At 41.2% G+C, this 26,432-nt stretch overlaps 1 protein-coding gene and 1 long non-coding RNA gene across 2 annotated transcripts in view; one reads left to right on the top strand and one right to left on the bottom strand.

Moving 5' to 3' along the window:
* Positions 1-879: 879 nt before the first annotated feature.
* Positions 880-26,432, bottom strand: part of LOC144655126 (uncharacterized) — a 39,947-nt gene continuing 14,394 nt past the window's right edge. The window contains exon 6 of the mRNA XM_078515340.1: positions 880-2,171. Within this exon, the coding sequence (XP_078371466.1) occupies positions 880-2,171 (1,292 nt within the window). The remainder of the gene's footprint in view (positions 2,172-26,432) is intronic.
* On the top strand, positions 5,080-6,586 carry LOC144654897 (uncharacterized). Its single transcript, XR_013571014.1, has 2 exons — positions 5,080-5,399; positions 6,000-6,586. It is a non-coding gene; the product is annotated as an uncharacterized LOC144654897 (long non-coding RNA).

Below are 26,432 nucleotides of genomic sequence, written 5' to 3'. Positions count from 1 at the left end.
AATATATTATTATAATCCAGTAATAGATTAAGGCACGGCAAAAAATTGGAAGGATTAGATTATTAATATTATAATCTGGATTAATATTAATCTCTATTATAATCCCGATAAAAGCCCGTGAATGTTCAGATAACAGCAAATCGAAAGATACGTTTATTTAAAATATTGTTTAGTAGCTCATTAAACAAATTGCAAACAGTTACTGTTTTCAGCAGACGCACTAATTAAAAAATATCTTTATATTTTACTGATCTTCAGACTGTGCCGTTAGATGCGGGTGAAATACAGTTTAAACTATGTTAATGGAGGACGGTTGGAACGATCCTGTCTCTGTTCCAACCGTCCTCCATGAACGTAGTTTAAATTGTATTTCACCCGCATCTAACGGCACAGTCTGATGATCGCTTCGTGTGTGAGTAACTGTCCGTGAAGTTTCTATCTTTAATTATAGTATTCCGCTCTGCATGTATTTGCATCGAGCACTTCTACGATTGTGTGAAACCTTTTACATTTTTCTTTGTTAATTTTACTGATCAGATATCTGTTATATTTAGATACCAAGCAAAAGGGTCCAAGAATGCATAAGATATTGATAAGGCCGCCTTAGATCAATCTTCGGAAGCTCTTCGGATTGCGTTGTTGAGATTTATTATTAAGATTAATATTAATCCGATTAATATTAATCTTACATAAGATTAATATTAATCTTAATAGATTAAGGCACGGCTCAAACCTCAGTAATAGATTATAATAATCTATTACTGGATTATAATAATCTATTACTAGATTATAATAATCTATAACTGGATTATAATAATCATTAGGATTAATATTAATCCGATTAATATTAATCCGAGTTGTCCTGTAGTATGCATATCATCAACAAGTTTTTTCGGACTCATGTAAAGAGGATATTCCTGAATCAGACTCGTCTATGGAAGCTTTCCTCTGCTCACCCAAGTCACGTTGTACCTTTTCTAAGATTTTGTCCGTGCACGTAACGTCAACATGGTCGGGTCCAAGCTTTTCCAGCTGAATGTCTAGAGCACGTTCAAAAAGGTCCTTGGCCTGCTGCAGGTCACCCAAGTCGAGATGTAAAACACCTAAGTAATAGTACGTACGTGCAACATCAACATGGTTGGGTCCAAGCTTTTTCATCTGAATGTCTAAAGCACGTTCATAAAGCTTCTTGGCCTGCAGGTCACCCAAGTCATGTTGGACAGCAGCTATGCAATTGTACGTACGCGCAACTTCAACATGGTCAGATCCAAGCTTTTTCAGCTGAATGTCTAGAGCACGTTCAAAAATCTCCTTGGCCTGCTGCAGTTCACCCAAATCATACTGTACAGTACCTAAGTTCGAAAGCGTAAGGGCAACTTCAAAATGGTCGGATCCAAGCTTTTTCAGCCTAATGTCTAGAGCACGTTGATAATGCTCCCTTGCCTGCTGCAGGTCACCCAAGGCACGATGTACACTACCTAATTTACTGTAAGTAGTTGCGACATCAACATGATCGGGTCCAAGCTTTTTGAGCCGAATGTCTAGAGCACGTTGATAATGCTCCTTGGCCTGCTGCAGGTCACCCAAGGCACGCTGTACAGTACCTAAGTTACTGTGGGTAGTTGCGACATCAACATGGTCGGATCCGAGCTTTTTCAGCCGAATGTCTAAAGCACGTTGATGATGCTTCTTGGCCTGCTGCAGGTCACCCAAGGCACGTTGTACAGTACCTAAGTTACTGTGGGTAGTTGCGACATCAACATGGTCGGGTCCAAGCTTTTTCAGCCGAATGTCCAGAGCACGTTGATGGTGCTCCTTGGCCTGCTGCAGGTCACCCAAGGCACGCTGTACAGTACCTAAGTTACTGTAGGTAGTTGCGACATCAACATGCTGGGGTCCAAGCTTTTTCAGCCCAATATCTAAAGCTCGTTTATAATGCTCCTTGGCCTGCTGCAGGTCACCCAAGTCATGATGTACAATACCTAAGTTATTGTACGTACGCGCAACGTCAACATTTTCGGGTCCAAGCCTTTTCAGCTGAATGTCTAGAGCACGTTGATGATGTTCCTTGGCCTGCTGCAGGTCTCCTCTGTCGAGCTTTACAGTACCAAAACTGGTGTCAGTACTCCCAACATCAACATGCTTGACTCCAAGTTTCGGTAGTTCCTCCTCTGCAAAAGTATTTAATTCACAAAAATACGCATCAATTTTGTATACTTAAAAAAGATTTTATGTATTCTTTAATTAGCTTCATTACACGACTAAGGTAGTCAGAGGGCCATTGACTAAAACCAACTAATCAGATTGCTCCATTGCCGGTCCAAGCCCGATTGCACAAATGGCGCCCAATAACAATACATAAGAAAATGTTAGCCTCGAGCTTATGTTTCAAAACAAAGGATTTCTCTTATAATCTTTGCGAGGCTAAGGTTTCCTAATAACATATTGTTTTGAAAATTCAGCGACATTATGCAATCGATCTGTTGGGCCGCATATTCCTTTATACAATGCTCACAACAGTAAACAAATAATTGGCCCTTGGTCTTTTTTGAACTGACCACGCTGTATCGCCCTTACCTCGGGCCAATATTGTCTTAGATGGATCATCCGTTCCTAAACTTAAATCTAGACGGAAAACGAAGAGGGTTTTGGCGGCCACAAAAGAGGGATTGGTTTCTGTATTTTCGCAGGGTTTCCTGAGATTCCTATTTCAAGATGGTGTTCGGTAAAGACAAATTATTCGTCAAAGTTCGTCTTCAGATTTATACTAAGACAGATTATCCGTCTAGACGGATGACTAACTCGTCTCAAGTATAAACTAGTATAAATTCGGCCATTCTCGCAGTACGACCCAGGTGCTTGGTTAATAATTCTTACTAAATTTCGCGAGTACTAATTTTCGCGATTTCAAAATAATCGTGTAATTTTATTCGCGCAAAGAAAACATTGCGCGAAATTTAAACACGCGAAAATTAATACAAATAATAGTAGGGTAAAAGAGTGCAATGTTTATCTAAGTTAAGGCTTCAAATTAGCTGCCTTAAAATGTTTCAATTATTTTGAAAATCGCACATTTCATTACATACTTATTCTTCTTTTTGAATGCCAAGTTTAAAAAAATTCTATTCAGCGCTTTTTATTTTGCGATCATTTTAGTAACCGAAGGCCCTTTTTCGAGAAAAAAAAGCGAAGTAACACTTCATACCAGTTCATATTCAAACCGATGTTTCAAGAAACCAAATGCAACGATTTTCGTTTGCTTTGGATGAGGCTTCGTGTTGACAATTTACTACGATTTTGACTGAAAGACCATACACTGACTGATATGAAAACTTATGCCATAGTTTTATAACTATAGCCAGCGAATAATAAAAAACTTGTATTTTACATTAACGTTAATAAATGACCGGATTCATTAATTAAGTCTGAGAGATCAGGTCCTCAGGCACATATATTATGCTGACATAGCAACAACTTGAAATGTTCATTTCACAAAATTCTTTTCCCTTCTACCAGTTCGTACAATGTCTCTTACCTGTCGTCTCTTCGAGTTCCTCTAACTCGTGTTCTCTCGATTCCAAGTCTCCTCGTAAAAAAAGGAAAATGATTGGTTTAATTTGGAGCTAGGTGGCTCATCATACACAAGCGAATGACAACCTTCTCCTCAGGCACTTCGTACTTTTGCCGAGGAAACGGACAACGAACAGGAAGCGCGAGTGATTGGTGACGAGCGAAGATCGCAAGAAACCATGGGAAGGAGAAAGAAGAGAAAAGGGAAATCCTTTCACCCTACTCTCCTCCCCTGTGCGCCTATTTGTCCTTACAATACGAGAGCGGCATCTGGGAACGAGGAAGCGGAGAATGAAATGTGCTCAGATGATCCTAAACACAGTCAGAACAGCTCCTTTTTCAAATGGGGTTTTGAGCAATTGTTTACTTCAAGACTTCCGTACCTAATAGTTGTTAATGCTGCGCTGACTTGGCTTGTGTTATCGAGTATAAAACTAAATATAAACCACAAATAAATTGGAGTAACAGATAGTGCAGACTTCAAAAGTGAAATAAATGAAATGATGCTCGCAGTGTGTAAGCAATTTTAAAAGCATCTTTTTACCTGAAAAAAGTTCAAGGCTACAACAAGATTTGAACCCAATGACCTCCGCGGTACCGGTGCGATGCTCTACCAACTGAGCTATGAAGCCTTGATACGTTGGGAGGAGGCCAATTGTAGCTTCTTGTATCCCACAAATGGAGTGGATGATGTGATAAATATATGCAAGACATGAATGAACTCCAGATAATAATAAAAGAGCCAAAAAAAAAAATAATTTTCATGCTCAAAAATGCAATTGTTTTAATTGCTTACACACTGCGAGGTTCATTTCATTAATTTCTTCATTAATTATCAGTTCATTTTTTTTTTTGCATTTAATGAATACTTTATTTACAACAAAGGCACTACATAAATACAATTAACAAATAAGAAAAAAATAAATGTCAGTGCGCTCCCTCTACAGAAAATTGAAATTAATTCTCAGTTCATACATGTCTGTTATATTTAAGAATTGGTTCATGTTTAGTGTGCGTATATCGAGTTTTGGATGCACGCGGAAAGTTTGGAGAGCACGACAGAAGTGTAAGAGTTGCTCGAAGTGATAGCCGAGAGCAACTCTAGCTTCTTGAGTGCTCTCCAAACTTCCCAAGTGCATCCATAACTCGATATACGCAGAGCTAAAAGCATGAACCAATTCTTCTATAACATAACGACTACAGAGTTGGTTAAAAACAGCAAATTTGTCGAGTTTTGAAACACAAGAAATACAGCAATCGGCTTTTCCTAAAACCACAAAAATGTTATAGTTAACTCAACTACGCAAAACAAAAAGATTGATGCGAAATATTTAATTGAAGATACTTGTAAAAGTCACGGTTTCAGCATAATTGCCAACGAGACAACCGAGCCAAGAGGCGAGGCTGTCGAGGCGGCAGAATCATAGAGCCGTGTGCGTATGAGTGTATAGGCAGAGAAAATCTTAAGTTCTGCGTAAGGGACTTTTGACCATATTTGGGTGTAAGTAAACCCCATATTTGGGTTGTATTGTTCTTCCCAACTGGTTCCCAGTCTCTCACTCCTTGCTAGAGAGCAAATGACCAAAATGGCGTCCACGCGGCTCGCTGTTAAAATTAAAATTTTCAATGTGGTCATTCATCCCTTTACCGATAAATACACCTTTAGGGAATTCTAAATCGAAAGAGAATACCCTACAGAATATTCGACCGCCGAAAAAATGAACATCAAGGTCTTCAAAGCGATGAAATAATCTTTCGACTTTGGAGTCCTTTGATTTACGATCGAAGAGAGACATGAAAATCAAAAGCGGACTGTTGACTTCAAATAGGTGGTTTTCACTGTCACGCCGCGAAAAATTAAATCCAAAACTATTGAGTAAAAAAAAAATCAAGAATATTACTGATTGTAGAAAACTACTATATAAACTACTTTTCCAAGTCTCAGGTCTGTACGTTATTCCGTACTGGAGTTAAAAGTCAAAATGTTTCACGCAAATTTAGAGAGCACAGTATGGAATCGCCATGCTGGAGCCCAACTGCTTGGGCTCCAACATGGCGGCCGAAAATCAATGAAAACATCTGGAATTAAATTCTGCTACAAAAAGCGGTCAAATCGCCCTCATGAACAAGTAAATATTCACAAAAACACTTCTCGAAAAACCTCATTTGTCCAGATTGTTAAAAATCGCGGGATGAGGCTTTTTTTTTTTTTTTTTTAAGAATACGTGACAGTCCTCTGGCGGCCTTTGATCTCGTGTGGCGTGAAACTCAAAATGCTCTATCTTAAAGACGGCGAATGTTATCGAGCTAAAAACATTTAAAAGGATATTTATTATGTACGTCTAGTTGCCATTGAAGGATAAAAACTCAGGGGTCTTGCGATGCTGGGTTTTAGAATTTTGATGACGTCACGTGAAAACCAAGAATAGAGTTTTCTTGACTTATGAGAATGCTGAAGTCGGGTAAATGCTTCCTTTTAGTGTTGATTGTGTTTATAGTAATTGTTTGACCGATGATTTATTCCAAATCAAATACCGTTTATATTTTATTTAGCACGCATTTTCGCTCCGCGTAGGAATAACATCAATACAAAGCGACGCTCACTAAAATTACTGCATGTCATACACACAAAAAGTCAAAAGTTTTTTGCTTCTAACGGCAAATGTAATGTTAACTTGAATAAAAATTTTGTCTCCAAATAATCCTTGACCGTTCAAGTTTTGTTTTCTGTTCAAATTTTCCAAGTTTTGCGTAACTGAAGATGACACTTCGCATGCGAGACTGAAATCTGACCCCTGCATTGCTGTCTCTGATTACTGAAAATTATTTTTAAAAAAGCATCTTAGCAGTTTTGATTTTGGGATTTGATTTATAAGAAGTTCTTGAAATGCAACTATCCCTTTTGTGGACGGAAACACTTTAACCATCGCGTGTTGTATTTAAAAAAACAGTGATTAAACCTCATTTATTGCCTACATTTTGTGACATTTTAACGTTGAAAAGAATTTAAAGATTTGTCAAGAGTTATCAATCTGTCAAACCCGTAGCCTGCGTAGCAGACATCTGTGTACGTTTTTTAGTGTGTTTAAAAGAGTGTGCGATCGCGAGAATACTCGCGCTGGAAACTACGGCGCCTGCTACGCAGGCTATCAAGCCTGTGTCATTTATGAACACCAGAGAAATAGCACTTTTTTCACATATTACCTAAAATTCAATTTACCATATTTTGGTCATTTCAAATATAGTTCTATCAAAAACCATTCAATATCTGTTCTTATGAACAAACATGAGTATTTCGCTCGTTGGCACTTACCGATAGGTACAACTAGTATAATAGCATATTAGTATATACACACTCAGTGATCTTGGTGTTTCAAGCAATCTGATTGATTCGCTATCTCGGGCTAATGAGCATTATTCACTCCCTACGGAGTGAATAATGCTTGATCCAAACTGAAACAAAATGGCCGGCGTAAACTCGCGTTTCGCCGGCGTTTCTGAATCGCAAATACTAAGAATACAAGAAGATGCTGAACCAGAAAAGACAAAAAAAGGCTAAGAAATTTGGCCTGATGGTTTTCAAAGTAAGAGAAGACTACATATTTCGCAACTTGCAGGACAATGTCCACACAACTCGAGTACTAAAACGATAAACAATTGCTTACCGTGAAGTCGCTCTTCGTCCGGCATCGGCAGAAATGAATACCGCAGATTTATCGGCAGCAACATCAAGTGTTATTCAACCAAGATCCTCCACAAATATTCAGGAAAAAGTCTTTGTGCAAGAAAACATCCAGTTTTCACCACAGTTCTGCAGACATTCAGTACGCTTATAATCCAAACTTTCAGGTGGATCCTTCGCCAACTGCTCTTTCAATTTTTCAGTTCAAGTGAACTTCAAAAGCTTTGATTCAACGGTCAAAATGTTTTGCAAGCCGGTTTTTGATCAGATTGCAGGTTTGAGTGGTGTTAAAGGACCATTTTGCGAGATTGTGACGAGGATTTTATCGAAGATTAACTAGATTTGCCATGTTTGAAGATTCTGTAAACTGTTTCGGTGAGGGTAAAAGGAGGAATGAATTTGCGGAATGGCATGTGGCATGACTTGCGGAATGGCATAATTATGCGGAATGTAATTTACGCGGAATGACTCATTGACATAAATTTTACTGAAGAGCGCGCCAATTTTTAAAGAGCAGCCGCTTTATTAAATACTGCGGGCTTAATGATGACAATCGATTGAAGATAGCATAGAGTCGTATGATGTTCTTCACGGATTCTACGAAAAATATTTCGGCGGCCAGTGTTTCCCCAATGCTAAGGATTTTCCATTCTGTGGACGGTTTATCGCTTTTAGTCAAAAGATAAAAACAGCGACGGAAAAGCATCCGACCGTAGATCTTTCAGATCTTTATCGCGAACCGAAAAATGCCTCGGATACATCTTTGCATTTAAATATTCATGTAGCGGTTATTGGTATAAGTTAAACAAAACATCGAGACAGAAAGTCCAGTTTTGGCGGATGTCATCTCAGCCTCAGTAAGTAGAGGGTACAAAGCAGAGAGATTACGAACACAACGGCGTATTTGTTTCATTAGAAGTCTACTAGCCCTGCTTTTCGTTAGTCTCCTTCGCAGCTGCTCGGGCTGAAATGACGCAACGCTCCCGGTTCGGCTCGAGTGCCGGGCTGCGAAGGAGATGAATCCGAAGCTTTTCGACTCCCATTATGAAGACTATATAAACTCAGTGGAAGACTTGAACATTAACTTAAAAAAGCGGCAACCGACCGCCGATCGAATAGAGCAAAACTTTCGAGTAATTATCGCTGCCCACTTGTTGTGAATACTTGGCTTTCTCTTTAATAGAAAAAGAAAATCATTCGCTAAACATACATTTTATTTAACAAATAGATTTCATTTTGCCGTGCGTCTGTTCAGTAATAGATCACAGATGACGTCAAAATGTGGTATGAACAGAGAAGTGGCCCACGAGGCGCTAGCCGAGTGGGTCACTGATGTTCATACCACATTTTGACGTCTTCTGTGATCTATTACTGAACAGACGCACGGCAAAATGAAATCTATTTGTTTTATATAATAACACAAGACTTCAGCACACTTCTGTGTGAGCAATGCTGCCGTACCGATGAGCTATTAAAGTTGTTTTCATTTCCCTTTTAAGTTTTCGTTAATACGAAGCACTGTTAATCCGATTGAATAAACAGAAAAATGGTCAATTGAAAGTCAATGAAAAAACTAACCTTTATTCCGATTTGGAAAGTTGTTCAAATCTGTGAGCATTAACCGAAGCGTTCAACCGCAATACGTTTGTTTCCCGTGGCGTCGTCCAACTGTACAACATCGGTCAAACTTTCATACAGATTTCGGATAATTTCTCGAATAATTCACTGTCTTCTTCAAGCTTGTTTCGCCCAGTTAAATGCTTCAAAAGGTGAACGATGCTTGGCGTATTGTTTCTCACTGAAGATTTGTAATTAAGCTGAACTTTTTAGCTTTAGTGTGGCCCCGCAAGTTTGAAAAACTTTGCCGACAACTCTGATTTGGACTATGAACTCTGATCACGCGCGCGAGTCACACCACCGCGTGACGTCATCTATGCGTCTGTACTCTGATAGATCATAAGTAAGAACCAATCAAAATGCGCGTAGAATTCAGGTTATTATATAATTTACCGCAAAGATCACGAGACGCACATCGATAAAATCCACTGCGGTGTAAATAGTGTCACACCAGCGGAGAAGTCGTGTCACGATCTTTTCATCGCTGTAAAAAAAAGCTAGAAATATACCAAAAGTAGTTGTCTTCAATGAATCCACTAGCTTTTTCCCACCCCAAGCAAGTTTTGATTTAGAAAGAAACGATTCCTGGAACAAGGCAGTGACACGGTCACACATTATTTCGCGAGTGACTAACAACACGTCACTTGCTTTCATTTATTTAAATGCGTTGTCTTTTTAAAAACTTCTCTTCAAATGGGTTGAACTTGACAGTTGTGTGTCTTGCCTTGAAGTACGTAGCTTTAGAACGAATATCGTTCTGTATTTTGAGGCAAATACAAGACGAGAGTTTTCATTCATGTTAACAGATCTACTCACACTGTACTTAGCCAACGCCAGCTAGTCGATAATTCAAGTCCTCGGAAGCGTCACGGCCAATAGCGAAAATAATTTCTCTGCTTCTGTTCGGCGTAAATCGGTGATTTGAACGGTGAAATGATCTTTACAACGATGTTCTATGGAAGTTTCCTCGTCCATACTGCTCAGTCCTTGATTGTTTGAGCCAGCAGTATTTAACAAGGCGGCTTCTCTTTTAAAATTTGGCGCACTTTTTAGTATAAGTTATGTCAATGAATTATTCCGCGTAAATTACATTCCACATAATTATGCCATTCCGCAAGTCATGCCACATGCCATTCCGCAAACTCATACCTTTTACCCTCACCGAAACTGTTTCGCGCATGTCGGTTAGTGCCGCTTATATGTACGTTTTCCACGCATGAATTGAGAGGTCAATTAAATCGACTTTAAATGGTTTCCTTCTGAAAACTTTGAGATCGCTTGTTGTTGAGATCACTTCGTGTGTATATACTAAAACAATTATTCTTTGAAATCTCGGTGAATATTCTACCACTATTCACCTCGATTTCAAAGAATAATTGTTAAATATAATATAATAGTTTAGTATAATTTCAGAGGTGATTATAAGAATTGAAGCATTCTGATTGGTCGAGAAGCTCGGCTTATGAGGCTATAATCACCCCGCGCGAGGTGATTATAGCTTTGAAGGCTTGGTTACTTAGCCACGCCACCTTTGACATCCAGGGAAGTAAACATGGCCGCTTTTGCTGAATGAAAATTTCTTTGATTTAAAAGAAACCAGTCCAAGTCCTGGATATTTTAAACATTGGGAATTTTTCAAATTAACTACCAAGACTTTTGGACCGAAAATATTTTCAAGAAATGGTTCTCAAGGTACTAGAAATGATCGTAAACACGGCGGTTTTGGCGCTAACTGAGAAACTCAGTTAGATCGATTGAGCAAACATTATTAAGTTCTCTTTTCACCGGAGCTACTCATTATAGAGGATTCGCGCATTCGCTTAGAAGTCATCCACAATCATACAAAGGTAACGGACATCTATCTTTCTCATTGTGTTTGTTTTGTTCCGTTTTTTGCTTTAACTATAAAATAAATTCTGACTGCAATCGATGTTTTAAACTCAGTGGTTTACACCGTATGCAAGCGAACACTTGTGTTTGCTGTTTTCTTGTTTGCTATCGTTATTTTTTTAAGTTCTTGATGATCACCTCTAAAAATTATACTAAAACAATTATTTGCCTCAGGCTCAGTGATTATTCAACAATAATCACTTCGCCTTCGGCGAATAATTGTTAAATAATACAGTAGTAATTCTTAACTGTAATTTTTATCTTTCACCTACTTTTATTATAAAATTTCATATTTTATTGTCATTTATTTATTTATTCATTTATTTATCTATTTATCTATGTAGTACGGTTCTTTTTTCTTCTTCTTAGAATTTAGTGTAAATATTTTAACTTTAAATAGCTTAGATATATAATAATGTAAATAGTGTCCACAATTAGTTTTTTTAAGCTAAATACCTCAGACACTTTAATAAAAAGTATTTCGTATTTCTTCGTGACAGCCGTTTGTTCGACTTGCACAAGGTGTATAACTTCCAGAAAATATACTGCTTCGGATCTTCCCGTAAAACTTAACTTTTTTCAAAATTTTCCAGGACGTATAGACGACTTTGGAGAAGATTGTTCGAAGAAATTTTCAAAAGAGAACTCTCTAGTTCGCTCTCCTCGCGAGTTTATTTAACTCAAGTAGTGAACGCCGCGCCACAAATTTTCCCGCCTCTTCGCACTATCACTTCGTTTACGGGAAAATGAAATGTTCAAGAATTTTAAAATAAAACAATTTTCCATTTGCCCTTATTGGATACGAGAGGTTAAAGCCAACTCGGAGTAAACGAGGGGAACTCGCAGCTATTAAACTCAACTTAGCTAAACATGGCCAGAAATTCCGGTCAACGCCACGACGCACGCGCGAGTTTAATTGGCAATATGGCCGCCAAACACTCAAAGGAAATGTATGAGAGAAATAAAACAAAATAAAACAGAGCAAGTTCTGGCCTACCGGGAACAAGTGCCGCCCTCTTCTCGAGTTCTTGAAAGGTCCTTCGGCTATTCTGATTAGTTTTTTTTCATCAACAAATGATACTGGCCCTGCTTTTTATCGATGTTTATTTTCGAAGCTTGGCTCATACAACGCTCTATATTTCAGAGGCTTGAAATCCAATATTTGCATCCCAAGTAGATTTTGATCCGCCGTAGCAGATAACATTCGCTGAATATCCCAAGTGCCGCCCTCGTTTGATGATAAGTACCGTATGATGTACCATTTGGCCAATTTTCACCTTCGGTGCTGATTTCTTCGCTTTGCTTTTTGCTTTTAAAAATCTCGTAAATCGTCGAAAAGCAAACCAGGCGGCAGTCCATATTGAAATCCAAATTCCGCTGTCTTTGAACTGCGATATTTCAGCCGTCTTTGCTCCAATTTTGCTGCAAAAGCCATCGTTTGAAAGATTTTTTGCTTCATTATTTTTATCATGCAATACTTTTGACCGGTGGTTTCCCTACTTCACAAAATATTCATCTATGTAGGCCTCATTCGTGTGTCTTCGTCGATGTTTATGAGCCCAAAGTCACGCTTTTGAATCAGCGGCTATTACCAACTTTCGTGACCGCTAAATGTACGATGCATCAAAATTCGCCGAATCCGATGTCCGCGATTTCTGGCCATGATGCAAATGCGCACGTCATCGTATATACGCACGGCCGTGCGTAGATAGAGATTTATACAGGGGCGGGGCAAAAAACTCGTCAAATTTTCGTATCTGAATCATCCAAAAACATATTACGTCACATCCGGTCAAAATTCAACGCGGCGCTCGTTTCTGCAAAGTTGAAAAGTGAAGTTCCGGTCGAGTGTGATTTTGTCGTATTTGTGAACCAACACTTTCGAGGTATTTTATTATGAGGATATCAGCAAGTTGCAGAGACATTGTTTCGACCTGAGCAAAGATTTTGGCAAGGAAGAAACGTTAAGTATCATTTTGAAGGGGAAAAACAAAGAGCGAAGTGAGATATCATGGCGGATATTTCACATCTTGAAAACGAGTGGCGTTCCAACTTTTGGCTCTACTAGTTCCTGATGCATCGATAACATCATGTTCTATAGCCTATTATAAAATGTCCGAGTAATTGCGCGCGCTGTGATTGGTCAGTTTGAATTCATTATAGCTCCATAAAGCACGCTGCATACGTCACGCGCGTGCTTTATCGAGTTATAATGCACGCTGCTTACGTCACGAGTTTTAGCGCGCGCAATTTCTTTAACATTTCATAAAAGAAATAAAAAACTTTCTCCTCGTGCATTGTTGAGTTATATAAGCACTTGGGAATTTTTAAGAACACTCGAGAAGTGCGAGAAGCACTCGGCTGCGCCTCGTGCTTCTCTATGCACTTCTCTTGTGTTCTTAAAAATTCACGCGTGCTTATATAACTCAACAATGCACTCGGGTGCGTTTTTTATTTCTTTATCATCTCTACGACATCATGGAAGAAATACTGGTGGTCATAGTTTGCCGTGTTTAGTTGTAGAAGTCATTAACCCTCGCCGTAAAGGTTTAGAAGTCGCTGTCACTAGAGTGTCACTAGAGTGTTGTTATTCGTCCACGTGTGTTCAGTCGAAGAGGGAAGCTAAATCCCATGCTGAAGGTTCGTGTTTTATTTTTTCGTCTTTCTTGCTGAATTTCGTTGTTTCTAGAAATAACCACTTAATGTCCACTAGGATTTGGGGGATATCAACCACCGCATTTTTGTGCTGTGATCACTCCGGCATGAATTCATCTACTAGCTATTTATAATCTTCATTTCAGTATACTGATCGTATACTGATCCTTAAACGGTACCTTATACATCATGTCACGTCCTTATATCACCCGTACACGACTTCGTATACTGACTGTAGAAGACCTAACTACGGGCCAGTATTCGTATTATTTTACGCAGTGTTTGTATTTGTTAATTATTTGCGCTTTAAAATCCTGACGATAAGATTTACATAAACGGCAAGTTAAATAGACCTAAAAAACCTTTACAACTAAGTTACATGCATTTTTAAAGCCTATTTTTCTTAAAATAAATTCCTTACACAGCAAACGTAAAAACTTACCAGTGAAAAGATTAGAGCCAGGCGCTGAACAGCCCTTGCATATATTACATAATAAAGTTAGAGTTTCGTTTATGCGCTAATTTTTGTAAATGAATCCAGACGTTTCGGGACTTCTGTCCCTTCATCAGTGGAAAATAGCCGTTAAAGTCAGCGCTCGTCATTTTCTTTGAATGTGGCAACATTGCGTGCGCGCGCGCTAACTGAGTCCATTTAAATAAAAGCAAAGTCAATGTTTATGCCGCGCGGCTGTAGAGTGCGGCATTTGAAGATCAGGCGGCCTTCCGCGCTGCGTCTTTCACTGATGTTCGTAAGGCCTGATCGCACAACAGACACCATCATGTCATCTGTTGTGTGACCAGGCGAGGAGAAATGTTTTGCTACGGGCAGGTCAGCTTTCCTCTCGACAGATCTTAAATGTTCGCAGAACCTGTCACCGAGCCTACGTCCTGTTTCGCCAATGTACGACATGGTGCATGCACGACAAGTGATAATATAAACGATGTTACTGGTCGTGCACGAGAACCTCTGTCGTATTGTCAGTGGTCCACCAGGGGTGTTGATCTGGGAGGCTGGATTGGCATGGGCACAGGTCCTGCATCGTGGGCGGTGGCACGGAAAGGTTCCATGGGGTTCATCCCCTGTGTTAGCGCCGGATTGAAGACTGCTGCGAACCAAGGAATCTCTTAAATTGGTGTTCCGGCGGTAAGCACCGAGTACGCGCGAGTTTTCAAAGAGTTCCTTTGTCTCAGGATCTGATTTGAGCAGAGAGAAGTTCTTTGAAAGAATGTTCTTCACGTGGCGGTTGATTGGGTTGTAAGTTAACACCAAGGGGATAACTTGCTCGTTGGATTGCCCGTCGTTAGATGGTCGCAAGGCAGTTTCGCGGGAGATGCTGTTGACGCGTTGGAGGGCTCGCTCTACAACTGCTGGAGGATACTCACGGTGCAGAAAGAAAGATGACATTTCTTTGCTTTTGGTGTTATAGTCATTTTCGTCACTGCATATTCGTTTGAGGCGTAGAAACTGGCTATAAGGGACGGAGTTCTTACACTGGACAGGATGTGCCGAAGTGTACGTGAGATACGAGTGTGATTCGGTTTCCTTGTAGTGAATGGTTGTCGCCAGTCCTTGAGGTGTTGGCTTCAGGAAGAGGTCTAGAAAAGGAAGCTGTTTGTCACTGATGGCCCAGGTGAACTGAAGGCTTGGATGGAAGTTGTTAACGAACTTGACAAAGTCGTCAAGTTCGCTCTTGCTACAAGCAGCTGCCCCTACAATGTCATCAATATAACGCTTGTAGAGGTCAGGCTTCCTCCCAGGATACTGTTGGAAAATCTGTTCTTCGACGTGGCCGACGAACAGACAGGCGTAGTTGGGCCCCAGTCTACCTCCCATTGCCACGCCACCCGTTTGTTGGTAGAAACCTCCATTGAAACTGAAGCTGTTAAGTGTGAGGACCAACTCTGCAAGGCGTACTAAAGTATGCGTAGGTGGTTCCAGCACTGGCCGTTTGTCTAAGAAATGTGTTAATGCTAAAAGGCCATCGTTGTTTGGTATTACTGTGTACAAAGACTTGATGTCCATTGTGAACACAAAACGATTAGCGCTGGTCGTCGGATAGCAAAAATTCTGCGCGATGTCGAGCATGTGGTTGGTATCCTTGACATAGCTGGGCAAACTGCGAACTAAGGGAGAAGTGATTTGATCGAGGTAAGTTGCCAAGAGCTCAGTGGGGCAGTTGTATGCCGACACAATAGGTCTCCCTGGGTTACCTGGCTTGTGTATCTTTGGGAGGAGGTAAAACTTGGAAGTGCGAGGGTGATCTACAATGAGATTGTAGTCCTTCGCTTTAAAGAGCCGACGAAACACAAACATCATACCAGGTTGCCGATGTTTTCCAAACTTTGAAGCCAAAAACATCCACATGGACCCCACCCCCGGGAAGATTTGCTGCATTAGAATATTACATTACTAAATGTCGCAAAGAGGTAAACCAACTAAATTTCAAGCAGTGCGTCTCCAAAATGAATTTGTCTCGGGGTGAACTGACTGCCCTTCTCTCTTTAAAGCGTAGGACCGACATAGTAATCAAAACCGCCGACAAGGGTGGAGCCGTTGTAGTGTGGGATCGTGACCTTTACATACAGGAAGCTGAACGACAGCTTGCAGACAACAATTTTTACCAACGTGTTGATCACGACCTGACAACGGAACATCAAAAAAAAGTAATTTCAGTTGTCCAACATGCCATTGCAAATGGAGAACTTCCAGCTACAGCTACCAATCTCATTGTAGATCACCCTCGCACTTCCAAGTTTTACCTCCTCCCAAAGATACACAAGCCAGGGAACCCAGGGAGACCTATTGTGTCGGCATACAACTGCCCCACTGAGCTCTTGGCAACTTACCTCGATCAAATCACTTCTCCCTTAGTTCGCAGTTTGCCCAGCTATGTCAAGGATACCAACCACATGCTCGACATCGCACAGACTTTTAGCTATCCGACGACCAGCGCTAATCGTTTTGTGTTCACAATGGACATCAAGTCTTTGTACACAGTAATACCAAACAACGATGGCCTTTTAGCATTAACACATTTCTTAGACAAACGGCCAGTGCTGGAACCACCTACGCATACTTTAGTACGCCTTGCAGAGTTGGTCCTCACACTTAACAGCTTCAGTTTCAATGGAGGTTTCTACCAACAAACGGGTGGCGTGGCAATGGGAAGTAGACTGGGGCCCAACTACGCCTGTCTGTTCGTCGGCCACGTCGAAGAACAGATTTTCCAACAGTATCCTGGGAGGAAGCCTGACCTCTACAAGCGTTATATTGATGACATTGTAGGGGCAGCTGCTTGTAGCAAGAGCGAACTTGACGACTTTGCCACGTTCGTTAACAACTTCCATCCAAGCCTTCAGTTCACCTGGGCCATCAGTGACAAACAGCTTCCTTTTCTAGACCTCTTCCTGAAGCCAACACCTCAAGGACTGGCGACAACCATTCACTACATTCACTACAAGGAAACCGAATCACACTCGTATCTCACGTACACTTCGGCACATCCTGTCCAGTGTAAGAACTCCGTCCCTTATAGCCAGTTTCTACGCCTCAAACGAATATGCAGTGACGAAAATGACTATAACACCAAAAGCAAAGAAATGTCATCTTTCTTTCTGCACCGTGAGTATCCTCCAGCAGTTGTAGAGCGAGCCCTCCAACGCGTCAACAGCATCTCCCGCGAAACTGCCTTGCGACCATCTAACGACGGGCAATCCAACGAGCAAGTTATCCCCTTGGTGTTAACTTACAACCCAATCAACCGCCACGTGAAGAACATTCTTTCAAAGAACTTCTCTCTGCTCAAATCAGATCCTGAAACAAAGGAACTCTTTGACAACTCGCGCGTACTCGGTGCTTACCGCCGGAACACCAATTTAAGAGATTCCTTGGTTCGCAGCAGTCTTCAATCCGGCGCTAACACAGGGGATGAACCCCATGGAACCTTTCCGTGCCACCGCCCACGATGCAGGACCTGTGCCCATGCCAATCCAGCCTCCCAGATCAACACCCCTGGTGGACCACTGACAATACGACAGAGGTTCTCGTGCACAACCAGTAACATCGTTTATATTATCACTTGTCGTGCACGCACCATGTCGTACATTGGCGAAACAGGACGTAGGCTCGGTGACAGGTTCTGCGAACATTTAAGATCTGTCGAGAGGAAAGCTGACCTGCCCGTAGCAAAACATTTCTCCTCGCCTGGTCACACAACAGATGACATGATGGTGTCTGTTGTGCGATCAGGCCTTACGAACATCAGAGAAAGACGCAGCGCAGAAGGCCGCCTGATCTTCAAATGCCGCACTCTACAGCCGCGCGGCATAAACATTGACTTTAAATGGACTCAGTTAGCGCGCGCGCACGCAATGTTGCCACATTCAAAGAAAATGACGCGCGCTGACTTTAACGGCTATTTTCCACTGATGAAGGGACAGATCCAGAAGTCCCGAAACGTCTGGATTCATTTACAAAAATTAGCGCATAAACGAAAGTCTAACTTTATTATGTGATCAACAGACTGCGCTACACAGTTTTTAACAATATTTTGACAATATTGTGATCTTATTACCTTGCATATATTGTCGTTTTATTTTGTGGGCTCGCGTCAGCTGCCTGTACGCGCGTGTACCTTTATTTGAAAATCGCATTTCGAGCGCGCGCAGTTTTAATAAGCCTGCCGCACACTAGAGCAACTAGCTGAGCTATTCGCCTTACATGTCCGTTTGCTCAGCCATTTACTCACTGCACATTTCACCGCAGACAGTGAGGAAAGTGCTTAGCAAGTTTGATTTGGAAGCCGCCATGTTGAATCACGTGAACATTCTGCGTGAGTTTATTGGTCAGTTGATATTTCTGGCTGAGCAAGTTTCTCATGTCGCCCGCACACGTTGAGGATTTTGCCTCTCGAGGCAAAAAATATCAAACACGATAGATATTTTCCTCAAGGTCTCGCCAGGCAAAATTCTCACGAAAAATGTCCGCACACGAGAGAAATCTGCTGAGCAAAAGGGCACGCGACGCGTTAGCTCAGCTAAGGGCCATTACAGTATCTCGTTGCCAAGCTACGCGGTTGCCACACAAGTGCAATTTTATTTCCGGTTTTCTCGCATTCGTGATTCAGCTTAGCGGCTAAATTTTACGCGAGGTTAGTTCCCTTTCGGTTAGAATCATATTCCAATCACGGAAATTTGTTCTGCAGTATAAAAAGCAAACAGGGTAAATGAAAAAAAAAACGTTTGTCATACTAAATGGTTGCAAAACTTATACGAAGCACGAAGCAAGTATCCGAAACCGCCGAAATATTTTTAAAAGTAGTGCCGATGCATTAGAAAACATGCGAATGTGCTGCGCTACCGTATTTTCATCAGTTTCCCCTTCAGCTCACTCAAGAAATCTGTGAAAGCTACTGGCAGAAATTAAAGCAATGTCACTAGAACTAAACGAAGCTCATAGAAAAAAACAGCGATTCATTTCATCCGCGAAACGAAGGTAAGATAATTTTTTACGCAGTTTATAATAGGAATGAACTCTATTTATCTGCCGTAAATTGCTTGCAGAAACTGCTGAAATGATTCGTACAGCAGTCTTATCACAGGACAAATTCAGTAAGGTACAAAACTGCGAAGACTTAACTATATAAAACACCTGTATAAAAACATTTCAGTTTACAAACGTTAACTATTTATTCAACCGAACTGCCGCCTTCTTGCTCAAAACATATATGATAACGCCGTTTTCGCTAATTCGCAAATTACAAGCCAAAAATAAAGAAACTCACACTAAACTCTTTTTAATACTTACGACCGACTCTGTTTACATTTGTCATAGCCTCTACGTGTTAGCTGAGCGACAGTAAACGTTGTTAAAGCTGTCCAAATACAAGCAAGAAGTAAAGTTTGCCGTGTCGAAAAATATTAAATAGATTTAGCCAAGCCTAAAAGCGGAGCTCCCGGGTAATTTACTTTGGCCTTCACTGACCTTAATAGATCAAATAGAAAAACCATTTCCCCGTCAGCGGTCAACTTAAAAAAAAAACACGTGATGTCGATAAAGAATACACCTGAGCCCGCGATATGGTCACGTGATGCTGGTCAGCGGACTCCTTGTATTGACAGCTGTCAATTGACTATAACTTGGATGCCCAGTATCAGAGGTTAGGGTTGATCTGGCTCCTGTGTTAATCTATTTCTAGAGTGCACGACGTACGTACGTCGTACGCGCCCGCGAGCCATGCCGCTAGCCATGATGACCATGAAAACTCAAGTACATGGTTTTCATATTTCTGTTAATTTTCTATGGGTATGGGGCTGCGCTCTGCGGCCCTTCGGGCCGCTGTGGAGCTCCACTAATAATTTTTGAAGCTAACGTGAGCACGGGGAAAGCCAACTTACTGCGGCAATGTCAATTACGATGATTTCAACCAATCAGTCACCGTAAAATTTCACTTCCGGTACGGACGAAAATGCGTGTTTTTCTCGGAAGGAAAATAAAAGTGAGTTCGCAATGCAAACATGTGTGGACTTTCATTTGAATAAAAGTTGACATTATGAATTAATCAATGAGTTGCTGTAGCACCGGTCAAAAATAAGTTAATTGACCGTCACTTGGAGTATCGACTCATGAGTCAACAACTTCTAGTTTCGAAACGAGCAGTTCGAGATACAAGACCAAAAACAAAGAACTTATCGATCGATTTATTTTTTACAAGACTGTTGGAAGAAAAAAAGTGTACTATGAGTTGTCTTATGTACTACGCTTCAAGGAACACACGTTACCGTTGCCGCTTGGGATGTCACGCAATGTGAAGGAGCGCTGTGTGACATCCCTCCCCTCCCCCCCCCCCCCACCCTACCCACCACCACCACCACTAAAAAAACCTGCAAAGGAGAGATTGTCGGCCAAGCTCGGGGTATAGTGCAATGTAAATCGGTAAAACCTGGGACACCATCCTTCGTCGTTAAAAAAACCTGGGCGTAATTAAAACTTTTGTTACCCCTATAAAGAGATACCATTTTGCAACGTTTAATTACGTCGATAAACAGTGACTTTAAATGATGTCCCTAAACACGAGACATTGACGACTAAGAACATCGGCGTTTTTTTAAATGATATCAAAATCCGTATTAAGAAAAGACAAGATCCCCTGTGTAGTTTTTAGTTTTTAGCAGTGTCCCCTAAATGGTATGGTCAGAAACCCATATGGGTTTCTGGTATGGTGTATTATTCCCAGGCTATTCTTGGTTTTCATGTTACGTCATAAAATTCTGAAATCAAAATTCACTAGGCCTGCTAAATTTTCGTTGTCACTAGTTGTAAGATAAACTATAAATATATCTTTTTGCAAATTTCCAGCTCGGTAGTGTCCGCCGTTTTTAAAACAGAGCATTTTGAAAATCTGAGTTCCCTGCCGAATGTGACATCAAGCTGAGTGCCGTGACAAAGCTATTTTGTTTGAAACAAGAAACTTTAGCAGTTTATAACCGTGCGCGGTAAATGTTTGACCACCTCTTTCAGTTCTTTGGCTAGAAAGGCACGTCGCCACAAAGTAAAAAATCTTTAGAAAAGCAGTCACTTGAAAAACACAAAAGTCGTGTTTTTGTGAGTCACGAAGTGTGCGTGACATGAATTTCCTTCATCACGTCATCTGTTGCCCAGCCGGATAAATTCCTGCTTACGCATTCAAATATTTATTTTGTTCCAAATGTTGAATAAAATAAACTCAGACCAGTTCGTTAATGGCATTAAAAAGAAGTCTATTTCATGCCAAAATAAAGAATAGACTTAGGCCATCCCATTGTATTTTCTCAGTTTAGCGTCGTCCGGCGAGTTTTGCAAGTATAAATTGAGCATACATGTACCTGACTGTGTGATTCAGCAGGTAATTTCCCTGGCGCGATGACGTATTTCCCGTGCCTTGACACATTCTTGCTGGGCTTGCAATTTTCGTTTGGATTCCCAAAGTAAACTCAAAACAAAAAGTGGAATATCCAGAAAACAAGTTGTTTCTTGCATATTCAACACGTTCCGGGTAAACTGTACGACTTGTACTCGCTCCGAGCCAAATGCTTGAATAACACAAAAATAAATATTTCACACAAACAGAGCGAAGAGTATTACCAAATATTTTTAAAAAAGGTGAATGATTTAATAGCTACATAGTTACAGGCGAACGATCGCGAAGGTCCGACGTAGTGGTAGTTTTAAATAGCTTGGATATATCCAAGTGATCTTTTGTTTCGCTGTGTGATTATTCAGCCCTCTCTCTGGTTAAACACTCGAAAACAAAATTATGCATTTCCCTCTAAGAGTGTTCATGTTAAACGAGTGATCGCTTGTAAATATCAAATCTTGCGTGACCGTGACAAAGGAACCGGCTGGGCCGCGTGGATCTGGAACGATTTACCGACAAAACAAAATCTGACACAGATTATGATCCGGCTGCGCACGGTTAAAATGGCCTTTCCTTTCCATTTTCAGCAGATTGAACATTTCAAGTATAATATAAGTGCTGTTTATGTGAAAGTATACTAGCTCATGAGCCAAAAGTAGTTGCTATTATAACAAAATTGAGTTCCAGATGGTTTCTCTGACATCACGGCGGCCATATTTGTGTCCCTCAGAAGGACACAAATATGGCCAGGAAGACAGGCGTAAGACAGGGTTGCGTGATGTCTGCATTGCTATTCAACTTAGTTATCGATTGGGTAATGCGTCGTACTACGGAAGACCATCCCAGGGGCATCAGGTGGACCCTCTTCTCCACCTTAGAGGATCTAGATTTTGCGGATGATTTAGCTCTGCTTTCTCATACCCATAGCCACATGCAAGAGAAGACCAGCCTTTTAAGCAAATACGCTCACCAGGTGGGACTGAACATCAGCCTCACCAAAACTGAGGTCATGACCCTAAACAACTCTAACCCTCAACCCGTCAAGGTGAATGGAAAAGACCTCCCAATGACCGAGCAGTTTAAATATCTGGGCAGCATTGTCAGGCAAGATGGTGGTGCAGGCATAGATATCCAGAGCCGGCTGAACAAAGCCAGAAACACCTTCAGGATGCTGAGCAATGTGTGGCGGTCGTCACAGTTTGGTACATATACCAAGCTCAAGATCTATCAAAGCTGTGTCCTGTCTACCCTTTTGTATGGGTCAGAATGTTGGCGAATGTTAGAAAGTGATCTAGAGAAGCTGTCAACCTTCCATACCAAAAGTCTGCGAAAAATACTTCGCATCTTCTGGCCTCAAACAATTTCCAACAAGGATCTACTTTTGCGGTGCAAACAGGAGGACATGGGTACTATTATTATGCAACGGCGCTGGAGGTGGATTGGCCATGTCATCCGAAAGGAAAATGAATCCATCACAAAGACAGCACTATACTGGACACCCGAAGGAAAGCGCAAGCGTGGCAGGCCCAAGAATACATGGCGACGTACAGTAGAGACAGAATTGAGGGGCTTAAACCAAAGCTGGAACACCATCCAACAGCTGGCCAAAGACAGACAGCAGTGGAGGACCTTTGTTGCTGCCCTACGTGCCAGTGGGCACAATGGGCAGTGAGTGAGTGAGTGAGAAGGACACAGATTAAATATGGCGTCTCCATACAGCGCTTTATAAATTTGGGTGGAAAGTTTTAGCAAATAACTTGCGAACGGTACACCGCACAGACTTGAGACTTGAACTTCAAATTGTTTATTTATTAATTTATCTTCTATAACATTTGAAATTCATAAGCTTGTATAGTTTAATAAACTTCGGTAATTTCTTGACATTCTCTCTCTTTGCTATTCTTTGCATTGAACGCACGATTTTGGAGTTAAAATATTAAAAATATCTTTGTTTACTGCTATAAATTTCGCTGAAATCTCAGCCTCGTCAGGCATGTTCCGCCATCTTGGATTCTAGATGTTTTGGTACTCAGTGTATGATACACCAAGCGTCTTGGACAGTCCACCGACTTCATGTAAGGCCTCACACAGAGTGCCACATCACAATTCTCCTTCGTCAAGCACTACTCTAGGGAGTTTTACATAATTCCACTCCTTCTTCGTGTTGATGAGGGATTCCTTTGCCACTCGGTTGATTTTCACGCTCTCTGCGATTTGTCTTAACATGGCATCATTACCATACACCCCAGTCACGGACATTTTGAATTCTTGCCGTTCCTTCTCATGTTTTTCTACGCAATGTCTCCATAATGCTGATTTCTCGTCTTGGTTCTCTAAACCCTCTCTGTGCTTTATGCCTCTTGTATAGGCATTTCTGGCTGTCTCACCAATGTACTTATCTTTGCATCCCTGACATTCAATCTCGTAGGTTACGCCGTGTGCATTACATGGGCCTTTCCCAGCTTGTTTGCAAACCAGGCAGTTTGAACGGGTCGGACTTCTGTAGCACTTCCTTCAGTGTCGTACCTGTCTTTTCTACCACCTTTATCCTATAACCCTGGTCTCTGATTTCTCTCTGGTACTCCTTCTGCAGCTGGGAGGCGCGGTGGCCTAATGGTTAGCGCGCTCGACTCCGAGTCGAACGGCCCGGGTACGAGGACTGGCCGGGGCGCTGCGTTGTGTTCTTGGGCAAGACACTTTACTCTCACAGTGCCTCTCTCCACCCAGGTGTATAAATGGGTACCGGCGAATTTACTGCTGGGGGGTAACCCTGCGATGGACTAGCATCCCATTCAGGGTGGAGTAGCAATACTCCTAGTCGCTTAATGCTACGGAAACCGGGATAAGCCCCGGCTGTATGGGCCTCATGGCTCGGACACAGACTTTACCTTACTCCTTCTGCAGCTGCGATCCAGGTGTCGCAGGCACGAATATAACCGCTTCGTTTCCACCTTTCTTGTACCAGTCCTCTCTCTTTTTAGATTTCTCTGTTTCTCTCTCGTTTCTCCTCCTTTCTTTTGGTCGATGTATTGGTCTCTCTCCTTTCAGTTCGGCCTCCTGCCTTGCTCTGTAAGCCTTGATAGCAGAGTCACCTACTTCGTACCTGAACTTCTGGTTGTATCCCGAATACTGCATTCGAAGAACCATCTCCTCTACTTTCTCCACTACATTCGCCCAGGGCAGAAGCGGACTGCAATTCAATAGCACACGTAGCACTGCTTGAGACAGCACTGTTCTCTTCACGCTCGCAGACATGGCGAATCTTGCGTTAACCAATGCTTAAGACGCTATTTCCTTTGTGTAGAATTCATATATCATCACAGACACCATCTGGTTTGATCCTTGAACCTCCTTCTCTCTGTGCTCGACCCAGACCTTCAAGTCTAAGATTGGCAACTTCTTGTCTGGATGCTTCGATGGGTAGTCGCATCAAGCTTTATCGATGGATGGATATCATCTCCAACTTGCCTTATCAGTTCCATAGTCCTTTCGTCTGAAGCTCGTTTCTCGTCTTCTTCCACTTTTGTGGTGTCCATGACAATTTTTCCCTCCACGTATCTCAGTCCTGGTACAGTTGCTTTTGCAGCAACATTGATGTCATCTACATAATGACTACATATCTCAGGTTCATCTTCTGTACAATTCCAACGTCCTTAAGCCTGCATGCAAATTCTCTGTCCCACCAGATCATGAATATTTGTGCCAAGACTCCTGTCAATTTCAGGCCGATTGGTCCGCCTTTCGTTTGTTTCTTGATCTCGTTGTTGAATGTGTATACATGGTTCTTCATGATCACTGATAACGCCACGGACCAATCGGCCACTCACTCACTCACCCCCTGTCACGTCGTTTACGACAAATGCCATTTTTTTTTTCATGCAAATAAAAACCTAGAATCCTACAAGAAAAGTACTTATTAAACCCAAAGGCCTCCCCCTAACGCTAGCAAGATAGGATACTATTTTCATTAAAAAAGAAATGTTGCGTGGAGCACGTGAACTGTCTCACATCGCCAGACATTTTGTCTAAGGCTTGTGTAAACAACTCATCGATTAACTTATTTTCTTTCAATGCGTTGTTTTTTAACCTTTCTGGAATAAGAACGTTTCAATAAGCTTTCACATATAATTTCTTAGTAGCTTGCGACGAAATATTCACTTCAAATTCACTGTTAAAGGGACTATGTCACGGATTTTAACATATTTTTGAACAGCCCAAATTCATATTTGTGTTGTTGGAAACCTAAAAAAAGGGTCCATTTTAATTAACAATTGCTATTTTTTTAGAGAACTTAAACTGTTTAAAAGCGCGTTTGGCTGCGGATGACTCGGATGGAAATGGATTGCAATTTAAACTCGTTAGCCAACGTTTTCATGTTGTTTCCGGGCGCCTTAAAAAAAAAATCGATATTTATAGCCGAAGTTTGATTTCTATCCCCAAACAAAGGTTACATCTTCCGCTAAATGTTCAAAGACAATATTTTTCATGGATTAAGTTGCCTACTACTTATTTCAGAAAAGTTTAGATCAAAAAACTGCGAAATCCCCGTGACATAGTCCCTTTAATTAACTTTGGAGTCGGTGTTTTGAGAGGCGGCGAAGGACGTAATTTCAACCAACAATTAATTATTTTTGTCGCAAGGTTTGGATATGTATATTCTACGGTTCGATGTTATTTTTGTCCTTTTCACGACAATGTTTTTGGCAAGTTCTGAATTCGATATCGGTCTTATGTTATATACAGTATATTGCTTGAGAGAAATGGAGCTGGTGAATTATATCCCGGAGTCCAAGACGTGTAAAACAACATGATCAGCGAACTTGTTTTGATAACTCGTTGTGCATTCATTGTGTGTGGCAAAGCTGAAAGAAATGAATAACCAGACATTTGATTTGTTTCAATATGCGAATCAACCATGCTCCAGCCGCACAGAAAAACAAGCACGGCCGAAAGTGAGTCAAAAGTGTGAAAAAAGAAACGTAACCTACGACCGCAGTTGTTCAGTTCATTAGATATGCAGATTTCAGCCGTCGCGATTGTTATTACACTTTTCATCTACGCCACCGCTGCCTTTGAAGTTGTTTCTTGATGTATATTTTCCAGCCACCACACGCTCTTCGAAA

The sequence above is a fragment of the Oculina patagonica genome, chromosome 5, assembly GCF_052425735.1.
Source record: "Oculina patagonica isolate OP01 chromosome 5, crgOcupat, whole genome shotgun sequence".
Classification (NCBI taxonomy): Eukaryota; Metazoa; Cnidaria; class Anthozoa; order Scleractinia; family Oculinidae; genus Oculina; species Oculina patagonica.
Note: the sequence above shows the minus strand (reverse complement) of the source record. Positions and strands in the feature narration are given on the sequence as shown.